The sequence below is a fragment of the Schistocerca serialis genome, chromosome 4, assembly GCF_023864345.2.
Source record: "Schistocerca serialis cubense isolate TAMUIC-IGC-003099 chromosome 4, iqSchSeri2.2, whole genome shotgun sequence".
Lineage (NCBI taxonomy): Eukaryota > Metazoa > Arthropoda > Insecta > Orthoptera > Acrididae > Schistocerca > Schistocerca serialis.
The window spans coordinates 128,178,192-128,200,993 of NC_064641.1; the positions used below are offsets into that span (position 1 = coordinate 128,178,192).

The 22,802-nt window shown below is 42.8% G+C and overlaps 1 protein-coding gene across 4 annotated transcripts in view; it reads left to right on the forward strand.

Annotated features, from left to right (window-relative positions):
• LOC126474117 (alanine--glyoxylate aminotransferase 2, mitochondrial) overlaps positions 1-22,802 on the forward strand; it is a 149,631-nt gene that overhangs the window by 40,379 nt on the left and 86,450 nt on the right. For 3 of the 4 annotated variants that reach the window (XM_050101544.1, XM_050101545.1, XM_050101546.1), the window contains exons 2-3: positions 89-180; positions 5,301-5,485. In XM_050101544.1, coding sequence (XP_049957501.1) covers positions 89-180; positions 5,301-5,485 — 277 coding nt within the window. Of the gene's footprint in view, positions 1-88; positions 181-5,286; positions 5,486-22,802 lie in introns of all 4 variants that reach the window. The other variant, XM_050101547.1, reaches the window with a different exon arrangement.

The following is a 22,802-nucleotide window of genomic DNA, read 5'->3' on the forward strand; positions in this document are numbered from 1 at the left end:
TCACAACGTACTTGACAAACTTCTGCTATGAATGTAGAATCGTCTTGTTAGAAGACAATAGCTATTATTCAGAATTTTACTTCCACAGGTTTACGTTTTCTGAAGTTTAGCCAGAAAGACTACCATGCTATGGCAGCACCTGAGATGCCTCCATGTGATTATCAGCCAAAAAAGTACACAGTGAGTATGGACTGTGATCAATGCACAAGAATTATCATAACTGTAAGAAATGTGCTGCTTGATTGTATCTTCAACCTCTATTGCTTTTGGGAGCAGAAAGTCTGAAGCATATCAGAAATGAGCAACAGAAAATGGAGATTCATAAATTTCTTTGTGAATCCACAACAAAATACACAGGGCAACATTTGCAGATTAAATATGCTGTTAGGAGTTATTAGGCTGTTGGGACATAATTCAGATGTAGAGTGTTATGTGTGTTGTTCAAATATTACAGTAAGAAAGTTCTGTATTTTGTAGTACAACTCATCAAAAAAACATAGGCCGGAAGCTGGCTGATTTCGAACAGTTCATGTAAAATTTGAGCTTCCTGCATTGTATTTGTTCACAATAATCTAATCTAATACTTGCCATACTTTTTCATAACCACCATATATTTCTGGTAGAACAAAGAGAAGCTGTCACAATAGAAGATGGTTGAATTTATGCATCAATAGTGAGTATCTATTAATGTCACTAAGTAACAATGACATTGTGTACAGGAAAATATTGACATTGTGTACAGGAAAATATTTTCATAAGAAATATGACAAAAGCCTTTGAGAGGCTAGAGAGGTAGCAACTATACTAATACTCTGATTTTCAGTGCAGTTCACTCACTGTTTATTTGAATTTATTATAAATGGAAAAAACCACTTCCAGTTGTTAAAAGAAGTGGAAATCACAGTTTACATTGATAAACTCAATCTTTTATTGCAGTTTGTTTGTTTGGTGAAAGTCTGTGCATTAATTTTATGCTATGATTTGACTTTAAACAAATAACCAGTGACTGGAGCTATGAAACAGTAAAATACCTGATTTGTAATTGTACAGGTAACAACTGGCCAAATAAAACATCCACTCATAAAATAGATGAGTATGAAGTCAAAATTTCACTTCAAAAATATTAATTATTTTCAGTATTCATATCACAATATCATGGTTCTTGCAGAAGGAGTTGAGTTTTGGAGCAAGAAAACATGTAAATTCTTTGTTACTTATCTGGTGGAATCATGGAATCAGAGGTGCTGATGGCTGTTAGCTGTATTTAAATAGTAGTTATGTTCACAGCAGAAGTCCTGGAGTGATTCTTTGGGTTTCTTCATGTACTTATCTCATGTGAGGATTTTGCTTAATGAAAAGCCTTGAAACAACTCATTTTCTTTTCTTCATTTGTTGACACAAACCAAACTGAACCCAATTAGCACTCCTACAGACTGACTCACTCCGTACTTTCTCATTCTGGTTCTCTGGGCTTGCAGCAGGGATCCCCTTTATAATTTCAACATTGCTGGCTGCTTACAGCATTCTTATAATTAGAAAAGCTGTACAAAATTATTTAATTGTGACCTTACACCCAGCAGAAAACACACAATTTTCATAATTAGTATCATAAAAAGAGACTCAAGTGTTAAATATTACATGATGAGTAACAATTAATATTACAATATATATATTTTAATTGGAATTAAATTGATATTTCACAGCAATAGAGGCAATTCCATTGATTGACACTAATTGTTCTATGCAAAATGTACGATCCCATACTGTATTAAGAACTGGTAATTAACACGTGTACTTTGTGAAAAACTGTCTTTTTATAAGGCTTGAACGAACACTCTGTAACTGTTTCCTTTATTGTCTAAGTTGTCTTTGCTTAGTGTAAGTTGAAAATCAAGACATGGCCGTAAAAATATAACAATGTAATAAAATTACAGTCAATAGGTGAACCTCTATTTGTTACCTTACACCAGACACATAAACAACACTGAAAACGTAACAATATTATGAAAAGGATAATTGTTGCACACCTTATAGCGGAGATGCTGAGTCACAGATAGGTACAAAAAAAAAAAAAAAAAAAAAAAAAAAAAAAAAAAAAAAAAAAAAAAAAAAAAAAAGACTGTCAGATTGGCATCAGACACTAGAGGCTGTGATCATGTATGTGTGAGTTGTGTTTGCGTGGTGTGTATCTGTTGTTTTTGATGAAGGCCTTGTTAGCCAAAAGCTTATTGTGTGAAAGCCTTTTTGTTGAGCTTATCTATGACTCAACATCTCTGCTGTATGGTGAGTAGCAACTATCCTTTTCATAATATTGTTACATTCCATCCTGCAGTTTCTGTTGTTTGAGAACTTAACAAGCTTTCCGATGAATCCTTTCTCAAGCTAGAGTATGTACACAAACACACACACACACACACACACACACACACACACACATACACCAGTGAGCTACAGTGAGCTAGTTGAGGACACTATGTCAGTAATTCAATTCTGGGATGAGGGGTTGTCAGTTGGAGTGAGGGAATGGAGAAAGGAGACAGCACAAACCCTTGTCCCAGTCAACCTGCAAACTGCAGTCCCTGCACTGAGTATTCATCCAGCACAATGTGCCTGTATGCGCAGGTAAATGTGTAAAATTTAACATAGGTATTTCATTTTTACTGAGTAATATGTTGTCATGCAAGATGTTTTTTCTTTATGTGTCTATGGCATATGCATTGTTCCAGAGCACTACAAATTTTATATTTTATTTCACATTTTTGTATAAAAATACCTACTGATCCAGATTAAACAAACAATGGAAGATCCAGGATGGCATGTAACAATATTGTGAAAAGGATAGTTGTTACTCACCATATAGTGGAGACAGTGAGTCACAGATAGGCACAACAAAAAGACTGTCAGAAAGTGATCTTTTGGCCAACAAGGCCTTCATCAAAAATAAACAGCATAAACACACACACACACACACACACACACACTCAAACAAATGCAATTCACACACAAATGACCACAGTCTCTGACTGCCGAGACCAAACTATGAGCAGCAGTGCACATTGGGAGAGGTATCTGAGTGGTGGGGATAAGGAAGCGGCAAGGGGGGAGAGGGGGAGGGGGAGGGATAGCAGGGTAGGGGTCTGGGATAGTAAAGTGCTGCTCGTGGGAGCATACATAGATGAGATGGATAGAGGGTAGGGTAGCTAGGTGCAGGAGGGAGGTCAGACAGAGGTTGGGGGGTAGTGGGAAAGGAGAGAAGTAAAAAGACAGTGTGTGTGTTGATGGAATAGAGAACTGTGTAGTGCTGGAATGGGAACAGGAAAGGGGCTAGATGGGTAAGGGCAATGGCTAACGAAGATTGAGGCGACGAGGGTTATGGAAATGTAGGGTATACTGTAGTAAGAGTTCCCACCTGCGCAATTTAGAAAAAAATGGTGTTGGTAGGAAGGATCCAGATGGCACAGGCTGTGAAACAGTCATTGAAGTGAAGAATGTCATGTTGGGTAGTGTGCACAGCAAATAGATGATCTGGCTGTTTCTTGGGCACAGTTTGTCAGTGGCATTCATGTGGACAAACAGCTTTTTGGTTGTCATGCCCACGTAGAATGCAGAACAGTGGTTGCATCTTAGCTTGTAGATCACATGACTGGTTTCGTAGGTAGCCATGGCTTCGATGGCGTAGGTGATATTTGTAATTGGGACTGGAGTAGGTGATGGTGGGAGGATGTATGGGACGGGTATTGCATCTAGATCATGACATGAGCCATGAGGCAAGAGGTTTGGAGCTGGGACTGTGTAGGGATTGACAAGGATATTTTGTTGGTTTGGTGGGTGGTGGAATACTACTGTGGGATGAGTGGAAGGACAGTGGGTAGGACATTCCTCATTTCAAGGAGCAATGAGAGGTAGTCAAAACTCTGGTGGAGAATGTAATTCAGGTGCTCCAGTCCTGGATGGTACTGAGTCAGAGCAAATGCTCCTCTGTGGCTGAACGGTGGGACTTGGGGGGTGCTGGGTGACTGGAAAGATAAGGCACAGGAGATGTGTTTTTGTACAAGATTGAGGGGATGGGTTAATTACAATCTATGATGGCCTCAGTCAGAGGCCTGTGTATTTTGAGAGGGATTGCTTGTCACTACAGATGCAACAGGCATGGTTGTCTAGGGACTTCTTGGTGTGGAAGGGGTGCCAGCTGTCAAAATGGAGGTATTACTGGTGGTTGGTAGGCTTGATATGGACAGGGGTACTGCTGTAGCTGTCTTTCAAAACCATCTCCTGTCCTACTCAACCCAACAGGCCATCTTCCTCAGTGTTGATCTCTACCTCAAAGGCGGTTACATCAGTATCTCTGTCCCATATCAAACCTACCAACCACCAGCAATACCTCCACTTCGGAAGCACCCACCAATTTCATACCAAGAAGTCCCTTCGTACAGCGTAGCAACCCATGCCCATCACATCTATAGTGACGAGCAGTCCCTCTCGACATACACCGAGGGTCTCACTGAGGCCTTCACAGACCATAATTACCCTCCCAATTTTGTACAAAAAGCACATCTCATGTGCCTTATATTTCATAAATTTCTGCAGCTTTTTTGTGGATATTTATGCAGAATTCAGTCTCCATTGTTGTTTGAAAGTATCCATGATGACATGGTCTCAAAATACGAGTGCACTAAATCAGTGATCCCGACACCACTGATGTTCAGAGCAGACTGACCTAGGGCATGCTGTGAAGTTAAGGGTCGCCACCCACCTAACCCACCTAACTTAAATGGTCTGAATGTGGTGCAACCTGTTGGGGCGTGGCGGAAAAGTATATTTAATGACTTTTGGGACACACCTTGTATACTTTTCAAAAGCAGCATCTGAATATGTCCCACAACCTGACTCGAAGCTTCAATCTGCCAGCACCTCTCTGCTACAGAAGCACTTGTTTGTACCTTGCTGGACTATCTTTCTTGGGAGAAGGAACATAGTGATGCAGTGACTTAGCCAGTGCATAGAAGCTGTTCCCAATATGAATCATTCACCCTGCTGTGGAGTGTGTCCTGCAAAAAAACTTGACTCAGATGGCTCACTTGTTAAGAGCATTGCCCATAAAACATAGGTCAGGCATCAGTTCTGATAATGTCAACAGTTTTAATCAGCCAAGATATTTCATTACATCATACATTCTGCTGCAAAGTGGTCAATTCTGCCATCTTTTTCTGTATTAAATTATAATAAATGTAATCATACTTGAAACAAAATTATGTTCACTTAATTAAGTGTTGTTTTACATTATAGGTTTGTTGTAACAGGGACTACATTATGACAAGATTCAAGAAATACGAGAAGATCACCTGGTTCCATGCATTGTATCCTACTATAAAAAGCCTCTGTTAATCCATGATGGATATATGCAGTGGCTCTTTGATCACACCGGCAAACGATATCTTGATATGTTTGGAGGAGTTGTAACTGTTAGTGTTGGACACTGTCACCCGTAAGTAGCTTATAATGTCTGTTTTACATAACAATTATATTTCTGATCAAAGAGAGAAGTCCACTTATCAGCTGATGTAACAGGAGCCACTGTATTAGAGCTGACATGTACACAGAGTTGGGCAGAATCTGTTACTTTCAGAATTCTGTAAATCTTGTTACACACAGACATATTCTAACACCAACAAAAGAAATATGTAATTGACAGTTATGGATGCTATACAAACAAAACACTAATTTTAGTTAGGTTTGGTAATAGCTTATCTCTTTTTAAACATCACTCCTGAATTTTGTTATTACATTTTTTTTTCATTTGTAAAAAAAAATCAGATTTAGTGTAGAAACAATGATAAAAGAAGAAGGTTATCAGATTTGTACAAGACATTCACTGTGGCCACAGGTGTGAGCATTTGGGCGTTTGCATAGTTGTGTGTGTGTGTGTGTGTGTGTGCACTTTTGCTAGGGAAAGAGCAAGAGTTCGAAAGCTAGTGTAAATTCTGTATTCTCTTGTCGTTCCTGTAAGTCACACAAGTCAGCCTTGGGCAAGTGATTGCCTTTATTTTACCTATTATTCCATCTAGGAACTGCCATTATTGTTAGACAGTGGTTTAGTGATTTTTGATTCTGTTGATGGGTTGCCTTTCTGTATACTTTGATGACACTGAGGAGGAAGTTCGGATCGGTTACACCAAACAACACTCCCATTTTGCAGTAGTTTGTTTATTCACCTCTTTACACAAGCAAGGCTTACAAAGAACTGACATGGTGGAACTGTTCAAAGATAATCTTAGCTTAGTTCAAAGACGATACTCAGATCGATGTTGGTGTCGACCTCATGAGGGCCACATAGCCCCCCCCCCCCCCCCCCCCCCCCCGCCCCACAGTACGGAGTACTCTTGAGAGGCTGGGGAGGGGGGGGTGACTATGGCATCGGCAGGGGTGGTCCTCGGGAGCCGGACCACGGTCAGCTCGACAGTGTCATCGGTGAGCTGTGTGGGTAGATGTCGTAAAGGAAGGTTCGGCCACTGAACCTGGAAGTCGTTGAAGCGAGCCGGACGTCATACTGGGCGTGCTGGTTGTGCAGCGACAGGTAGGCCGGCGGTTTGTGGGTGCAACGGAGCGATAACGACGATGTCTAAGGTGGGCGTGGCAAACACACGAAGCATGTCCAGGTCAACATCGGGCGAGAGGGGAACACATTTCACCAGGTGGCAGGGAATGGCAGAGGTTGAGTCATGAGAACTGGATGAAGGGAAACACATGACGAACAGTGTATCATGACGTAGTATTATTGAGATGTCGTGGATTATGTCCGGGGGGGACAGGCACAAACACCTCGAGCAAGGGCACGTTCAAGATGGGGGGAGAAACATTGACAGGGTGAGGCAGGTGACAGTGGAGATGTCGAAAAGACCGGCGAAGGGCCTGGCGGCAAGGGCGTGATCGTAGGTAAGCTCTACGTGGGGAGCAGGGGTCACTCGACGGAGTGTGTGAGACCGGAGTAGGGGGCGAGGTCGGAGGAGAGCTCGACGATTGGAGCTGGAAGTCACTCGACTGAGTGTGTAAGTCTGATGTGGAGGGAGTGGTCGGAGTGTCGTGAGCCATGACAGTGAGTGGTGTGGTTGTGGCCTGGGGGGGGGGGGGTGTAGAAGAAGGCTCGACATGAGCAGGCTTAAGTCTGTTGAGAGAGACTGTGACAGCTGAATCTTTCATCTGGATATCATAGGTGTTGGCTGAACACCAGAGAACTCAGTACAGGCCGGTATATGGAGGTTGGAGGGGAGCATGGACAGTGTCATCTCGGAGCGTGACGTACTCGCAATTGTCCAGAGATTTCGGGATGTGAACCTTAGGGCGGGAATGGCTGGCGGGCTGGAGGTGGGAAGATGTGGAGGTTGATGTGCTTTTGAGGTCCACAAAGGAAGGTAAGTCAGACTGAGGGAGAGAAGCAGAAGGGCTCACGAGTTCACCAGGGAGAACAATGTTCTGGCCGTATATGAACTCAGCTATTGTGCCTTTGAGATCTTCCTTATAGATCGCACGAATGCCGAGTAGCACAAGAGGAAGGGCCTCCATCCATAGAGAGTCGTGGCATCGAAGAGCCACCTTGAAAGTGTGGTGCCAGTGCTCAACTAGCCCGTTACTTTGCAGATGATATGCTGTGGTATGGATGTGCCGGATGCCGCAAATGTTACCAATCCCGTTGAACAGGGCCGACTCAAATTGTCTGCCCTGGTCAGTCGTGATGATAGCTGGACACCCGAAACGCGATACCCATGACTCGACGAAAAATCGAGCAACAGTTTCTGCCGTAATATTGGGGAAGGGGACAGTCTCGACCCAGCGAGTTGTTCGGTTGATAAGCGAGAGAGCATAACGAAAGCAGTTAGAGGGGGGGGGAGAGGGCCAACAATGTCAATATGAATATGCTGGAAACGCCCAGGAGGGATCGAAAAGGCACCGAGGGTGGCGAAGTGTGCTTGTGTACTTTGCATCGTTGACATGCGATGCAGGAGCGTGCCCATTGCTATCAATCATTGTTGACATTTCTCTACACAAAGCGCTCCGCTACGAGGCGGGCGGACGTACGAACACCGGGGTGGGCTAAATTATGCAGAGCATTGAAGACAGCTTGACAGAGCGTGGTTGGGATGAGGGGGCATAATGTGTCCGTACTGTCGTCGCACCAGATGTCACCAGAAATGCCAGGGAAGGTGGTGCGGACGAAGTGTTGTGAAGAGGTAGAGTCTGAAATCAGGTTTTGTGTGTCCTCGTTGGCAGGTATGAGGTTAGGCGGTTCAGAGAGGTCTGATAGTGAATGGATGGCATCAACTCGTGAAAGGAAATCAGCAACTATATTGTCAGCACCCTTTATGTGTCTGACATCGGTGGTGAACTGAGATATGAAGTCCATGTATCTGAAGCGGCAAGGAGGCGGGTCAGCTGGCGGGTTTGTTAAAACATAGAAAGGGCATCCCTCAACATCAGTCTTAAAATGCTTGATTGCTTCGTAGACCACAAGCAACTCCCTGTCAAACGCGGAATATTTCCGTTGTGCATTGGTGAGCTTGCGTGAGAAGAACTGCAGAGGTGAAGTCTGGCCGTCGATTGTCTGGCTAAGGACAGTGCCGATGGCAGTATCGCTCGCGTCTGTGGTGATGAAAAGCTGCGCATTGGGATGAGGATGCGCGATGGTGCAGGCCTTGGCAAGAAGATTTTTGAGGGCAGTGAAAGAGTCAGTCATAACAGGGGTTCATGGAACAGACCAAGATCCAGAAGTTTTGGTGCCTGCCAAGGCGTCCGTCAGTGGAGCCCGAATCTCCGCAGCGCGAGATAGATGTCGGTGATAATAATTAACTGTCCCCAGAAAGCACCAGAGCTCTTTGAATGACGAAGGTCTGGGTAGGTTTAGTATTGTTTGTACTTTCTCAGGGGGCGGTGATATGCCATCGGCAGAGACCCGAAATCCAAGAAAAGTGACAGCAGGTTGATGTAGCTGCAATTTGTCCTGGTTGGTCTAGATGCCTTCTGCCGTGAGAGTGTTTATAACAGTTTGCACATGTCGAATGTTGTCCTCGATGGAGGAGCTGAACACAAGAATGTCATCAAGATAGGCAAAGCAGAATTTTAGTTCGAATAGCACTTTGTTGACCGAAGGGCATGAATCGAAACTGAAATAACCCGATCGGGGTGGTGATTGCGTTCTTCTCAATGTCTTCAGGTGCCATGGGATCCTGGTGGTAAGCCTGTTTGCAATCAATGACAGAGAACGTGGTCGCAACTGTGAAGGAACTGTTAAAGTCGGCAATGTTGGGTATGGGGTAGGTGTCCATAATTGTTCGTGCGTTTAGTCGATGGTAGTCTCCGCACATGCGCCACGACCCATCTTTCTTGGGTGTCATATGTATGGGGGTAGACCAGCTACTGGCAGAGGGTTCAATGACGCTGGAGCTTAGTAGTTCAGAAATCTGTTTTTTAAGGTTGGAGAGGCGCTCGGGACAAAGTCGACGTGGTTTATTGGAGATCGGGGGACCTGGCGTGAGCTGAAGTTTGTGAACCGTGCCGTTGGTGATGACAGAAATGTTGCCGGTGGCACGGGAGGTGGTTTGTTTACAATGTGTGGCAGGCGAGGCGTGGTCGTGGTGTTTGGAGCCACTCGGCGGATCCGACAGGAGCCGAGGTGGCAAAGTGTCCCAGGAGTCAACGCAACAAGATGGCCGCTGGCCCGAAGCAGTGGCACCAAGGTCAGGTGAGGTCGGTAGAGCTCGTTAGCCATTAGTGAGTCCATTGTCCGAGGGCGCGGCCTGTGGCAGCACGGTCGCGGGCGCAGCACTAGGCGCGAGTGCACTGTTTGTGTTGTCAGTGGCGCTTGCACAGCGGCGCGCAGGAGCCGAAGTTGCATAGTTTGAGGTGCTGTCCGCAAGGGGAGGGGTAGGAGCTATCAGTTCGGAAACACATGACGCTTGTCGCGCATGTACACTGGTGTCTGGCCGAGTGCCAAACGCTGCCATGTTAGGTGGGTGTGGCCCTGTGGAACTGTCAGTAAAGTTATGGCAGACTTGATAGCACAGTTGCGAGGGGTAGCGGGAGGTAAGCACACGGGGGCACGATGGCTGGGACTGCAAGCAGATTCGGCGCACTTACTGACCTTGCTTTGTCCTTGCTGTAGTGTCTGTAATTCCTTTGCTGCTTCGGCGAGCTTGAGCTGTGTTTTGTGGAACTGGAGGGATAGCTCGAAGTTTTCCTTGCATAGGTAAGCCACGTGTTCAAGCTCGATAAGGCACTTATGCGTTGTTTCTTGTAATGTCATCAACAGAGACAAGCATCTACGGATCAGATGAGCCCGGACCGATGTGTCACGTGGGAGAGAGGGGGGGGTTGCTTGATGGGGCACCGGCAAAGTGAGTCTTGGACGGATAGTGTACACAGTGTTTTGCACTAGGCCCGGTGAAAGTTTGTGATGTCGCAAGAAGTCAATGCCTAGTAAGGTTCGTCAATTTCGTACACTAAAAAAGTCCACTCGAGTTTGCAGTTTGTGGAGAGTGAGACTACGTGTGAAGTTGAACCTGAGAATTGTAGTTTAGATGAATTCACGGCTTGCAGTGAAGTATGATGAGGGCGGATGTTCGACAACACTAAGGATGTGGGCAGCAGTGAAACATTCACGCCTGTGTACACTAGGAAAAGGTATCCCGACAAAATGTCTTTAATGTAAAGTCGTCCACAATTAACTGGTCATTCCCAGACAGAATGGACCACTGGGGGGTGCCTGTCATGTTGTGCACAGGAGGCGGCACCCAAACCTACCAGCAATTGGGGTTTGGGAAGTAGCAGGGTGGTCTGCAGTTCCGTGCCGCCACACCAAACCGTGTGTGTGGAAGTAACAGTATGAGTAGTGCGGTTGCATTTCCTGCAGAAAGTTCGTTGCCAGTGGTGGTGGCCGAGGTTTGGTGGCCACAGCAGGTTCGGTTGCAGGAGGGGGCGTGGCCGCAGGAAGAGCCGGTGCGGTCCCAGTTGCTTGTTTACTGCTTCCTGGAGCGAGTGGAACGGTCGGCACAGTACGGCCCCGGCTGCGTCCGGCTGCAGGGCGATGAGCCTGAACCTGAGACTTGTCAGGCAGGCAGTGGATGGTGAAGTGGAGCAATGATGCATCGTGTAGCTTGTCAGCAATTGTCATTCGCTGCTTGGCAGGTTCACAAGGCCTTTGAGCCAGAGCAAAGCGGATGTGACCAGATGGCGAGGAGAGGTTTGTCAGAGAATAGATTGGCGCTGACCAGTGCACATAGCCATCTCCAGAGCTGGGAAGGTTTGTCGTTGCCTAGTTGCTTGACCTGGAGCACTTGCTGTATTGCTGCCTCAGTTGAGCATGCAAGCTGATGTAGAGCTGTCTCTTTGGCTAGAGTGTACCAGGTAGATTAGTCTGGGGCATCGACCAGGTCAGCAATCAAGTCCTCCTGGTCGTGCAGGTGTGTGATGAGGCACAGAAACCTTGTTGACTCATTGAGTTTGTAATGGTCGAACACTTCGTCCGCAATTTTAAACCAGGTTGTAGCTCTGTCGGGAATAAATGGCAGCAGCGTCGGTAAGCGTTGTAGAATGTTCAGAAGAACAGGTTGAGTTGAGTTCGTCGGGGCACTGCATGAAACGAGCTGTTGTTGCTGTAGTATTCCAGGAGAGTGTGCCTCCAGGGGATGTGGCAACGATGGCTGTTCGGGAGGCAGTGTGAAGGTGACACATTGTGGTTGAGCGTGATCCGTTGTGACGCGGAAGGCCGATGCGGGTGAGACACCGTAATGTGTCAATTGTGGTTGTGGAAGCTCAACATGTTGCGGTTGTGTTTGGATTGACACGTCGCGGAAGACCGATGCGGATGAGGCACCGAGATGTGCCGAGAACGGGAGCGGATGCTCGACTGGAGCCGGCACGTGGGCGACAGGCGAGAAAAAGTTCAAAGTTTGAGAATGCGTGTTAGTCCATGGAAAGCTCGATGTATGATCAGAGCCGGGGCCACCTGTGTTGCAAGGAGGCTGCGGAGGTGCGGGCTGTCCAGAAGCACAGTGTGGGAAACGATGTCAAACGTGAGATGGAATGTGTGAAAGTTCACTGTTGATACTCACTCCACTCAAAACGGTGTGTGGATAAGGTGAATGTTGTGGCACAAAATACTGAGGAGTAGCAGTGGGATGGAGGTGGAGGTCAGGCACAGATAACAAGTTATTGTTTCTGTTGCAGGCCGAGGTATCGAAGTAGGAAGGCAAATGCTGATGCTGAACCGAGGCAGGCGCAGGCGTGGTGGGATGCTGAGTTGGTTGACCTGTGAATGAAGCAGTTCCAGCCACGTGGCAGGTATCCACGTGGTACTGCACGGATTGCGGCATGGCAAATCATTGTCCTGGCGGTGGTAGGTTGTCCAACGAAGCATTTGCAGAAATCGACATTGGTCCCCCACTGCACGGAGATCTGTAAGAGGTAACTGCAAAGTCAGTCAGGGAGGGTACATGTGGTGGGAACAAAGGCGTTTGATAGCTGGAGCCATGCACACTCCTAACCTCACTTATTGTTGCAGGCTCAAAAACGTCTGGCGAAATGGGCGTAATCGTCGAGTGAGAGGCATCATGTTGCAGTCCTGGCAGGTGTACATCGCCTGCAACACGATGCATGTCGATCACAAAATCCGGCGTTAGGTGTTGAGCTGAAGTCATTGTTCAAATGCTGTGTCACTATAATAAACGTGAAAATAACCGACGCGGAGGTCGCGGACACAGTAAAATGGCAAAAACGGAAGACGTTACAACTCGGGGTCACCAGTGAGGAGGAAGTTTGGGTCAGTTACACCAAACAACACTCCCATTTTGCAGTAGTTCGTTTATTCACCTCTTTACACAAGCAAAGCTTACAAAGAACTGACATGGTGGAACTGTTCAAAGATAATCTTAGCTTAGTTCAAAGATGATACTCAGATCAATGCTGGTGTCAACCTCATCGGCACCACAACACTTTGAAATAGATTAATTTGCTACTCACCACACAAAGGAGGCATTATTATGAAACGATCGCTCAAAGTCTGCATCTAAATAGATACTCCGCAAGTCACCGCATGGTGTGTGTCGGAGGGTACTAGTAGTAATTTCCTTTCTAGTTCCACTTACAAATAGAGAGAGGGAAAAACGACTGCCTATATGCCTCCATATGAGCCCAAATTTCTCATTGTATGTTGGTGGAATTATAATTATTCAGCATTCAGCCTCAAAAGCCAGTTCTGTAAATTTTCTTAATAGTGTTTCTTGAAAACAAGGTCGCCTTCCCTCTAGGGATTCCCAACTGAGTTCCCAAAACATCTTAGTAACACTTACATGTTATTCGAACCTAACAGTAACTAATCTAGCATCCCGCCTCTGAATTGCTTTGATGTCTTCCTTCAATTCGGCCTGGTACGGATCCCAAACACTTCAGCAGTACTCAAGAATAGGCCACACCAGTGTCCTCTATGCAGCCTCCCTTGTAGGTGAATCACTCTTTCCTAAAATACTCCTAATAAACTGAAATCGACCTATAACCTTCCCTGCCACAGTTCTCACATGCCAACTAGAAATTTTGTCTAAGTCATTTTGTATCTTCCACCAGTCACTCAACTTCAATACCTTATCATACACCATAGCATCAGCAAACAACTGCAGATTGCTGCCCACCCTGTCCGCCACATCATTATAGAGAACAGCTGTCAATGTCGTATTCCTGCCTACCAGTGTATGCAGGGGTGTGGCAGTGAAGGATAAGGGGCTGTTAGGTGCAGCATCAGGAGGCTGTGCTGGGGGCAGAAGATGATGTTGAGAGAAGCAAAGGACTACCACGCCTGTGTGCTGCAGGGATAAAAGATGTTTGTGTACTGTAGTGGGAGCAGGGAATGGGATAGGCAGGTAGAGGTGACGGATTAGTGAAGGCAGAGGCCAGAAAGGTTATGGGAACGTAGGATATGTTGCAGAGAGAGTCCCATTTACGCAGTTCAGAAATGCTGGTGCCAATGAAAAAATTGGATTGTGAAGCAGTCAAAGTCACACACATTGTCTTGTGTAGTGTGCTTTGCAACTGGGTGGTCCAGCTGTCACATGGCCAGTTTGGCAGTTGCCATCCGTGCTTGTTAGCAGTCATTTTTTGAGTTATCAGTCTTCTGACTGGTTTGATGTAGCCCACCATGTATTCCTTTCCTGCATCAACACCTTCATCTCAGAATAGCGCTTGTAGCCTACGTCCTCAATTGTTTGCTGGATGTATTCCAGTCTGTGCCTTCCTATACAGGTTTTACCCTTTGTAGCTCCCTCCAGTACCCTGATGTTTTAACAGATGTCCTAACAGCCTGTCCCCTTTTCTTGTCAGAGCTTTCCTATATTCCTTTCCTCTCTGATTCTGTGCAGAACCTCCTCATTCCTTACCATATCAGTCCACTTAACTTTCAACATTTGTCTGTAGCAGCACATCTCAGATGCTTAGATTCTCTTACATTCCAGTTTTCCCACAGTCCACGTTTCACTACCATACAGTGCTCTGTTGCAGATGTACATTCTCAGAAATTTCTTCCTCAAATTAAGGCCTTTTGATACTAGTAGACTTCTGCTGGCCAGGAACGCTCACTTTTTGCCGGTGCTAGTCTGTTTTTGATGTACTCCTTGCTCTGTCCATCAGGAGTTATTTTCTTACTTAGGTAGCAAAACTCCTTAACTTCATCTACTTCATGACCATCAATCCTCATAACTTTATACCTGTTCTCATTTCTGCTACTTCTTGTTACTTCCATCTTTCTTCAGTTTACTCTCAATCCATATTCTGTACTTACAAGAATGTTCATTCCATTCAGCAGATCTTGTAATTCTTCTTCACTTTCATTCAGGATAGCAATGTCATCAGTGAAGCTTATCCTTGGTATCCTTTCACCTTGAATTTTAATTCCATTCCTGAACCTTTCTTTTATTTCCATCATCACTTCTTCAATGTATAGATTGAACAATAGGTGCAAAAGACTACATCTTTGTCTTAAACACTTACTAATCCGAGCACTTAATTCTTGGTCTTCCACTCTTATTAATCCCTCTTGGTTCCTGTACAAGTTTTATATTACCCATCTCCCCCTATACCTTACCACTATTTTCCTCAGAATTTTGAACATCATGCACCATTTGATATTGTTGAATGCATTTTGAGGTTGACAAATCCTATGAATGTGTCTTGATTTTTCTTTAATCTTGCTTTCATTATCAACCGAAATGTCAGAACTGCCTCACTGCTGACTTTACCTTTCTTAAAGCCAAAGAGATCATCACGTCACACCTCCTCTATATTATTTTCTATTCTTCAACAATATTATGAAAAGGAAAGTTGCTACTCACTACATACTAGAGATGCCGAGTCACAGATAAGCACAACAAAAACCTGTCACAAATAAGCTTTTGGCCAGCAAGGTCTTCATCAAAAATAGACGTGTGTGTGTGTGTGTGTGTGTGTGTGTGTGTGTGTGTGTGTGTGTGCTGTCTATTTTTGATGAAGGCCTTGCTGGCTGAAAGCTTATTTGTGACAGTCGTTTTGTTGTGCCTATCTGCAACTTAGCATCTACAACATAAGGTGATTAGCAGCTTTCCATTTCATAATATTGTTACATTCCAGCCTGAATTTTACATTGTTTGATCTTTTTCATACTTCTGTATATTATTCTTGTCAGGAACATGGATGTGTGAGCTGTTAAGCTGATTGTCAGCTCCTTCGATCTCTGGAATTGTGTGGATGATTTTTTTCTGAAAGTCAGGTGGTATATCGCCAGACTCAAGCATTCTAGTCAGCAACATGAATAGTCATTTTTGCAACCACTTCCCTAAATGGTTTTAGAAATTCAGATGGAATGCTCTTTATCCATTCTGCCTTATTTGATCTTAAGTCTTCCCCAAGTTCTTTCAAATTCTAATTCTAATACTGGATCCTCTATCTCTTCTGTATCGAATCCTGTTTCTTGCTCTACCACATCTGACAAGTCTTCCCCTTCATAGAGGCCTTCAATGTGCTCTTCCCATCCATCCACTTTCTCCTCTGCATTTAATAGTGGAAGTCCCATTGCACACTTAATGTTACCATCATTGCATTTGAGTTCATCAAAGGCTGTTTTGACTTTTCTATATGCTGTGTCAGTTCTTCTAACAATCATTTCTTTTTAGATTTCTTCACTTTTTCCAATGCAGCCATTTCGCCTAGTATCTCTGCAGTACTTCTGACACTGCATGCCCAGACTAATAGAACATTAACATTTTGTTGGTTACTCATTCTTCCTGTATGAATAGGAAGGTAGGGCAGCAAATGAGTTACAGTGATAGGGTTGTTCGTATCAGAATTGACAGCAAACCAACACTGACAGTGATAGTTCAGGTACACATGTGGTTGTCTCGAGGTGAAGATGAAGAGACACAGAAGTGTATGAGAATATTGAACAGGTAATTCGGTATGTACAGGAAGATGAAAAGCTAATGGTCAGGAGGGACTGGAATATGGGAAGGAATAGAAGAAATGATTGCAAGAGGATATGGACTTGGTACTACGAATGAAAGACTGAGTTCTGCAGTAAAGATGCTACCTCTAGACCGCTGTGTATGCATGATGGTGAAAGATATAATACATGTGGCAGAGATATATGCTACCATGACCCCTCTGTGAAGGATGATATTTCACAAATTCTGGTTGACTGGGGAAAGTATCATTGTGCATGTAAGCTAACAATTACTAGTGCTGGATTCCCCATTTTGTCAATGTTGAAACCACCAACACAATTTGCCGGATCCCACATTTTCTCAATCTTAAAACCATCAGCACAATTAATTAAATCCTTCTTCAGCTGTATTTAAATAGCTGCCCTCATCATGCCCACAAAGAATTCTGCACAGTGTTGCTGCTAAGTTGGTATACCACATGACTGCTTTCACAGGTGGCCCTGCCATTGAGTGTTGTGGCAGGATGTATTGGAGAGTGGTGTCAAGGTTTTGAGAATTGGGGATGTTAGTGTAGAAGAAGGTGGCATCAGTAGTGATGATGACCCAGGTAAAGGAGCTGTGGAGAGTTGATCCTAACACTAGTATTACTCCAGACTTACAGTCTCATTCCTGGTCACATCGATCAATTATATCCTCAGCCACAATTCAGTTTGTTTGTCATACATTGAACCCACTCTCTATACGGTTCAAAAATGTTGCACAGAGCATGAGTGTTACACTCATCTGCTACAACAGCATTATAAATCTGCAATGGCTGAGAACTATATACAGGCAAGCCATGCTTTGGACTATGAATAATGCCAGATATTAACATCTGTTTCATCCTTGTGGGATTCAGTTTTCAGGGTAGCTGTTGATACAGTTGCAAAAGGATGTAATTAATTGTGTTGATTATTTTAACTTTGACAAAATGTGGGATCCAGCACTGGCAATTCTTAGATCACATGGACAATGTTACACCCCAAATCAACCAGAATTAGTGAAACAGCGACCTTCACAGAGGGGTCACAGTAGCATATTACATCTACATCTACAACTGTACTCTGCAAACCGCCATGAGTATATTCCCAGTGTCATTACCCAAAGCCGGCTCTTCAAACTTTGTATGTATTCTTTCTAGGCATAGTTTACACCTATCTTCAAGAGTCTTCCACTTCATTGTCTTTAGAGTCTCTGAAACATTCTCCCACAGATCAAAGTAGTCTGTGGCCGTTCATGCTGCTCTTCTTTGCACATGTTCAATATCCCCTGTTAGTCATACATGGTACAGGTCCCACACACTTGAGCAATATTCTACGCTGGGTCACACAGATGATATGTAGGCAGTTGCCTTTCAGACTGATTGCATTTCCCCAGCATTCTATCAGAACACTTAAGTCTACCACCTACTTTCCTCATGACTGAGCACACCTACAAAGTGTTGCATCCAGGTATGAGTTGGCCAATTCCAGCAGTGACTCTCTGATATTACAGTCATAGGATACTATGTTTTTTTCATTTTGTGAAGGGCACAATTTTACATTTCTGAACATTTAGAGCAAGTTGCCAATCTTTGCACCACTTTAAAATCTTATCAAGGTCTGACTGAATATTTATGCAGCTTCTCTCATATAATGCATAATTACAGATAACTGCATCATCTGCAAAAAGCCTGGTTCTACTATTAATATTGTCTTCAAGGTCAGTAATATGCAATATGAACAACGACGACAGGTATGCTCCAGGGGCACATCCTAGGTTACTTCTACATTTGACGATGACTCTCCATCAAAGATAACATGCTGTGTCCTGCCTACCAAAGTCCTCAGTCCAGTCACAAATTTCACTTGATACCCCATACGATGAAACTTTCGACAATAAGCGTAGATGTGGTACTGGGATTTTTGGAAATCAGTAAATACTGCATCTACCTGATTGCCATGATCCAAAGCTTTTTCATTTGAGAGAAAAGTGCTTGTTGGGTTTTACATTATCAATGTTTTCGGAATCCACCCTGGTTGGCAAAGGTCTATATATTCAAGAGACAAACAGAATTCGAACCAGCAGTAAGCAGTAAGCCACATGGTGCGCTACAGCATGGCATGGGTAGCAGCCACGAAGACTTTGTCTTCCACAGCGATGCTACTCCTTCAACAAGATGCTGGGAGTACGGTTGGCATAAGTTTGTTTCTGCTGTAGGATTTTGGTGGATGACAGTGGATCTTTATACAGGATTGAATCATTGAATTAGGGTGTGTGACTGCAGGTGATACCTCTATAAAAGACTGAAATTTCTGTGGGGTTTGAAGTTCATAGTGGATAAGTTGACAACTTTCTTCTGGGTTTGGTAGTACATTGGGAGAAATTTTTGCGGGGATGTGGCAGGTGGAAGAGGTCTGCAAGGGAGTATTTTGGTGGTAGGAAGACTGGATTTGGCATTCACGTGGAGTAGGATAGGTCTTGTTGGGTAGTGGTACTCTGAGGCAGGAATAGGAAGACTGTAGATTGGATAACATTTAGAAGTGGTAGTTGGAGTGCTGTTCCATTGTTAGAGATCAAGAGCTTGAATTTATAAGATTACTAGAAAATTGAGATCGCTTGATAGGATTATATTATGAAGAGAACAGAGATGACTCAGGGATTCCTGTGTTATGGAAAATTCTTCTCCTTCCTCTCCAGTTAGCAGTGGTCTCAGTTTTGTTTATGATCCTGTCAAACACTAAAATATACAGTGAGTGGTCACCTTTACACCTCCCACTATTTTATATTGGGGGAGATAAAATGAATGTGGCTATCATGAAGGCTCAGGGAAGGCCAGCAGGGGTTTATTTATTTATTTATTTATTTATTTTATTTATCCATCTGTTGACAATAAATATTGTATGGATGTTGTCAAGGTACATGTAAGCCATTTCAAAGAAATGGGACACAAACAATATAAATGTAAAAAAGTACAAAACAAAATAATACAATGAAGTTAATAATAATACAATGAAATTAATATAGCCTATATACATCCCTGCTTGTTATTTTAAATGCATAGTCTGTTTTTCATACGGCTTTAGTTTTGTCCTCCCTAAACGGCAAGTCCTTATATACACAACACTGCTTAAGTATATATTTACATCACACAACAGCTGTCCTTTAAGTATGTAAATGTAATGAATGATTAGGTAATGAATGATTAGGTACAGATAGAGTATTTTCATTTTGCCTTTATAAATATCATCAGAAAAAAATTTATTGACCTACATAGTCATTTACAGAATAAAAACATTGTTCTACTAGAAATTTTTTAAATTCTGTTTTAAATTTGTTATCATCTTCTAACTGCCTGATGTTGACTGGCAGTGCATTGTACAGTTTTGCACCGATATGGCTCACATGCCTTTGTGTATTCGTTCTTTTTGTTCGCTGAGTATGGAGTGCTGCACTATTACGGGTATTGTAGTTATGAAAGTTGGCATTTGTCTGAAAATATGCAATGTGGGTCCTGACATACAATACACATTTTTAAATGTATAATGATGGTATAGTAAGTATTCTAAGCTTTTTGAATATGGGTTTGCAGTGTGTCTGTGGATGACTGTGAGTTATTATTCGGATCGCCCTCTTCTGCAACAAAAAAATTTGTTTTAGGCGCCCTGTTGTGGAACCCCAAAATATTATTCCGTATGTGGCAAGAGATTGAAAATAGCCGAAATATGCTATTCTGGCACCCTCTGAGGTACAAACATTTGCAATAATTCTGAGGGCAAACCAGGCTGAATTAAGTTTCTGTGCAAGTTTTATTACATGGTCATTAAAATTTAAGTTTTCATCCACATGAATCCCCAGCAATTTTGTGGATGTTACTCTGTCTAAGGCTTTATCACCCCACACCAGATTGAGATTTACATTTTGACATCTTTTCCCAAACTGCATATAATTTGTTTTATTTACATTCAATGTCAACCTGTTTGCATTGAACCAAGAGTGGATGTAATTTAGTACTTTATCAGCAGTTGTTGGTAGCAATTGCTTTGGTGCACTTATTATCACACTAGTATCATCTGCAAATATTATTGCTTTGGCTGCATCATCTGAGGTGTGAAAATCATTTATATAGACAAGAAACAATATGGGCCCTAGGATACTGCCTTGTGGTACTCCTATTTCTACATTTTTTGCCTCTGATACTGAATTTATTTTGTGGTTGGAGTAAGTTGATGTCAGTCCTACAACCTGTGTTCTGTTATTTAGGTATGATTCAAACCATTTTTTTTCCTATCCCATGTGTACCCAACGCTTCCAATTTTTCTAAAAGAATGTCCTGGCTCACAGTGTCAAAGGCTTTGGAGAGGTCTAAATTTACTCCTACTACATTATAATCTTTTCTAGATTTTTGATTATTTGTTCAGTGTAGCACATTACTGCTGTTTTGGTATTTTTACATGCTTGGAAGCCATGCTGATTTCTGTTTAGTAAATTATGGTCATTTAGATATTTGTTGATTTGGTGCTTCATCAGTTTTTCTAATATTTTTGAAAATGCTGGGAGGAGAGATATTCGGCGATAGTTTTTTACCTTATACTTGCCGCCGTTTTTAAATAATGGCTTCACTTTTGAAATTTTCAGCCTTTCTGGAAAAGCTCCTTCACTGAATGATAAATTGGCTATGTGTGCAAAGGGCTTTGCGATTTGTGGTGCTGTCCTTGCTATGATTGACACAGGCACCTCATCTATGCCAGCCGACATTTTGGGTTTCAAGCTTTGTATCACTTTCAATACTTCACCCTCATTTGTTGGCTCTACCCTCATCCTACAAGCTGTTTTTGGATATTCAGATTTGTCTTCGTTTGTAAATTTTAAACTTAATGAAGTTGTTGCATTTATGAAATAATTGTTAATATAATTTGGCAAATCTTGTTTATTAATATTGACATTTTTTAAATTTTTGAGGCTAATGTCCTGGTTTTCACAACTCTTCCCTGTTTCAGTCTTCACAATACCCCATATGGCTTTTGATTTGTTTTCAGACTGTCTTATAAAACTATCATTACTCATGAATTTTGCTTTAGCAATTACTTTTCCATATACCCTCTTGTAATTCCTGACATATTCTATGCATTGTGGGTCTGTGGATGTTTTCATTTTAGAAATTAGTCTCTTTAGAGTTCCACAGGAAGTTTTGATGCCAGCTGTGATCCAAGAACTTGGCTTTGTATTGCCATGTGACCTGATTTTTGACAGCTTTTTTGGAAAACACATTTCAAAATATCCCATGAAAATGGAAGAAAATGTGTTATCTGCATCATTTGTATTTGTTAGGGATAGTGCTTCTGCCCAAGCCTCATTAGTTAGCATATTTATGAATTCTACACAGTTTTCTGTAGGAAAATTTCTTTTATACATGAAGTGTGTTTTTTTTCAGTGGCCTTGAAGGAATTTTGAGGACAAGAGCATTGCGGTCTGATAATCCCAAATCAGTATTTGTTACTTCAACTTCTGTGCATCCTACATTTGAAAATATATTATCAATAAGACTGACTGTATTATTTGTTATTCTTGTGGGCATGTGTATGTGTGGAAGCAGGTTGAAACTACATAATAGATTTAGGAACTGGTCTTTTAGCCTACTTTCACTCATAAGGTTAATATTGAAGTCACCACACACAACTACAGTGGCTCTATCAGTGAACACAGTTTTAAGCAATATTTCTAATTGGTTAAAGAATATCTCTGCATCACCAGTAGGTGGTCTGTATATTGCTATGACTATGACTTTTCCCTGTATTTCATTCAACTGCACAGTTGCTGCTTCAAAATGATTTTCCACACTCAATCATTCAGCTTCACACCTTCTTTTATAGCTGATACTTGGTTTGGTAAATATACAAACACCTCCATTTTTGGTATTTTTTCTACAATATTGGCTTGCCAACTTAAACAGATGAATATTAATGCTACTTAGTTCAAAACTTCTCCACCAATGCTCCACAATGCACTTGCAGTCAATATTTGCTCTGGGGAAGTACTGAGTGGATGGAAAGAATGAGACAGCTGGTTCTTAATGGCAATGATGAAAAGTGATTCTGGTGGCAATTGTAAAACTGAGGATATAATGTAAAAAGAGAAAGAAAGGGGACAAGTGAGTACAATAATAGAATAAGAGCAGACAAGAGCAGAAAAAGAAAAGATAGGAAGGACTGAGGGCAATGAAAGAAGTTATCTCCACTGGTGACTGGATGAACTTTTCATCTTTTGTTATGTTATTATGTTTGTCTGCATTTACATATTTGTGAATCTTTGTTGTGTGTTTGCAGTTGTGTGCTT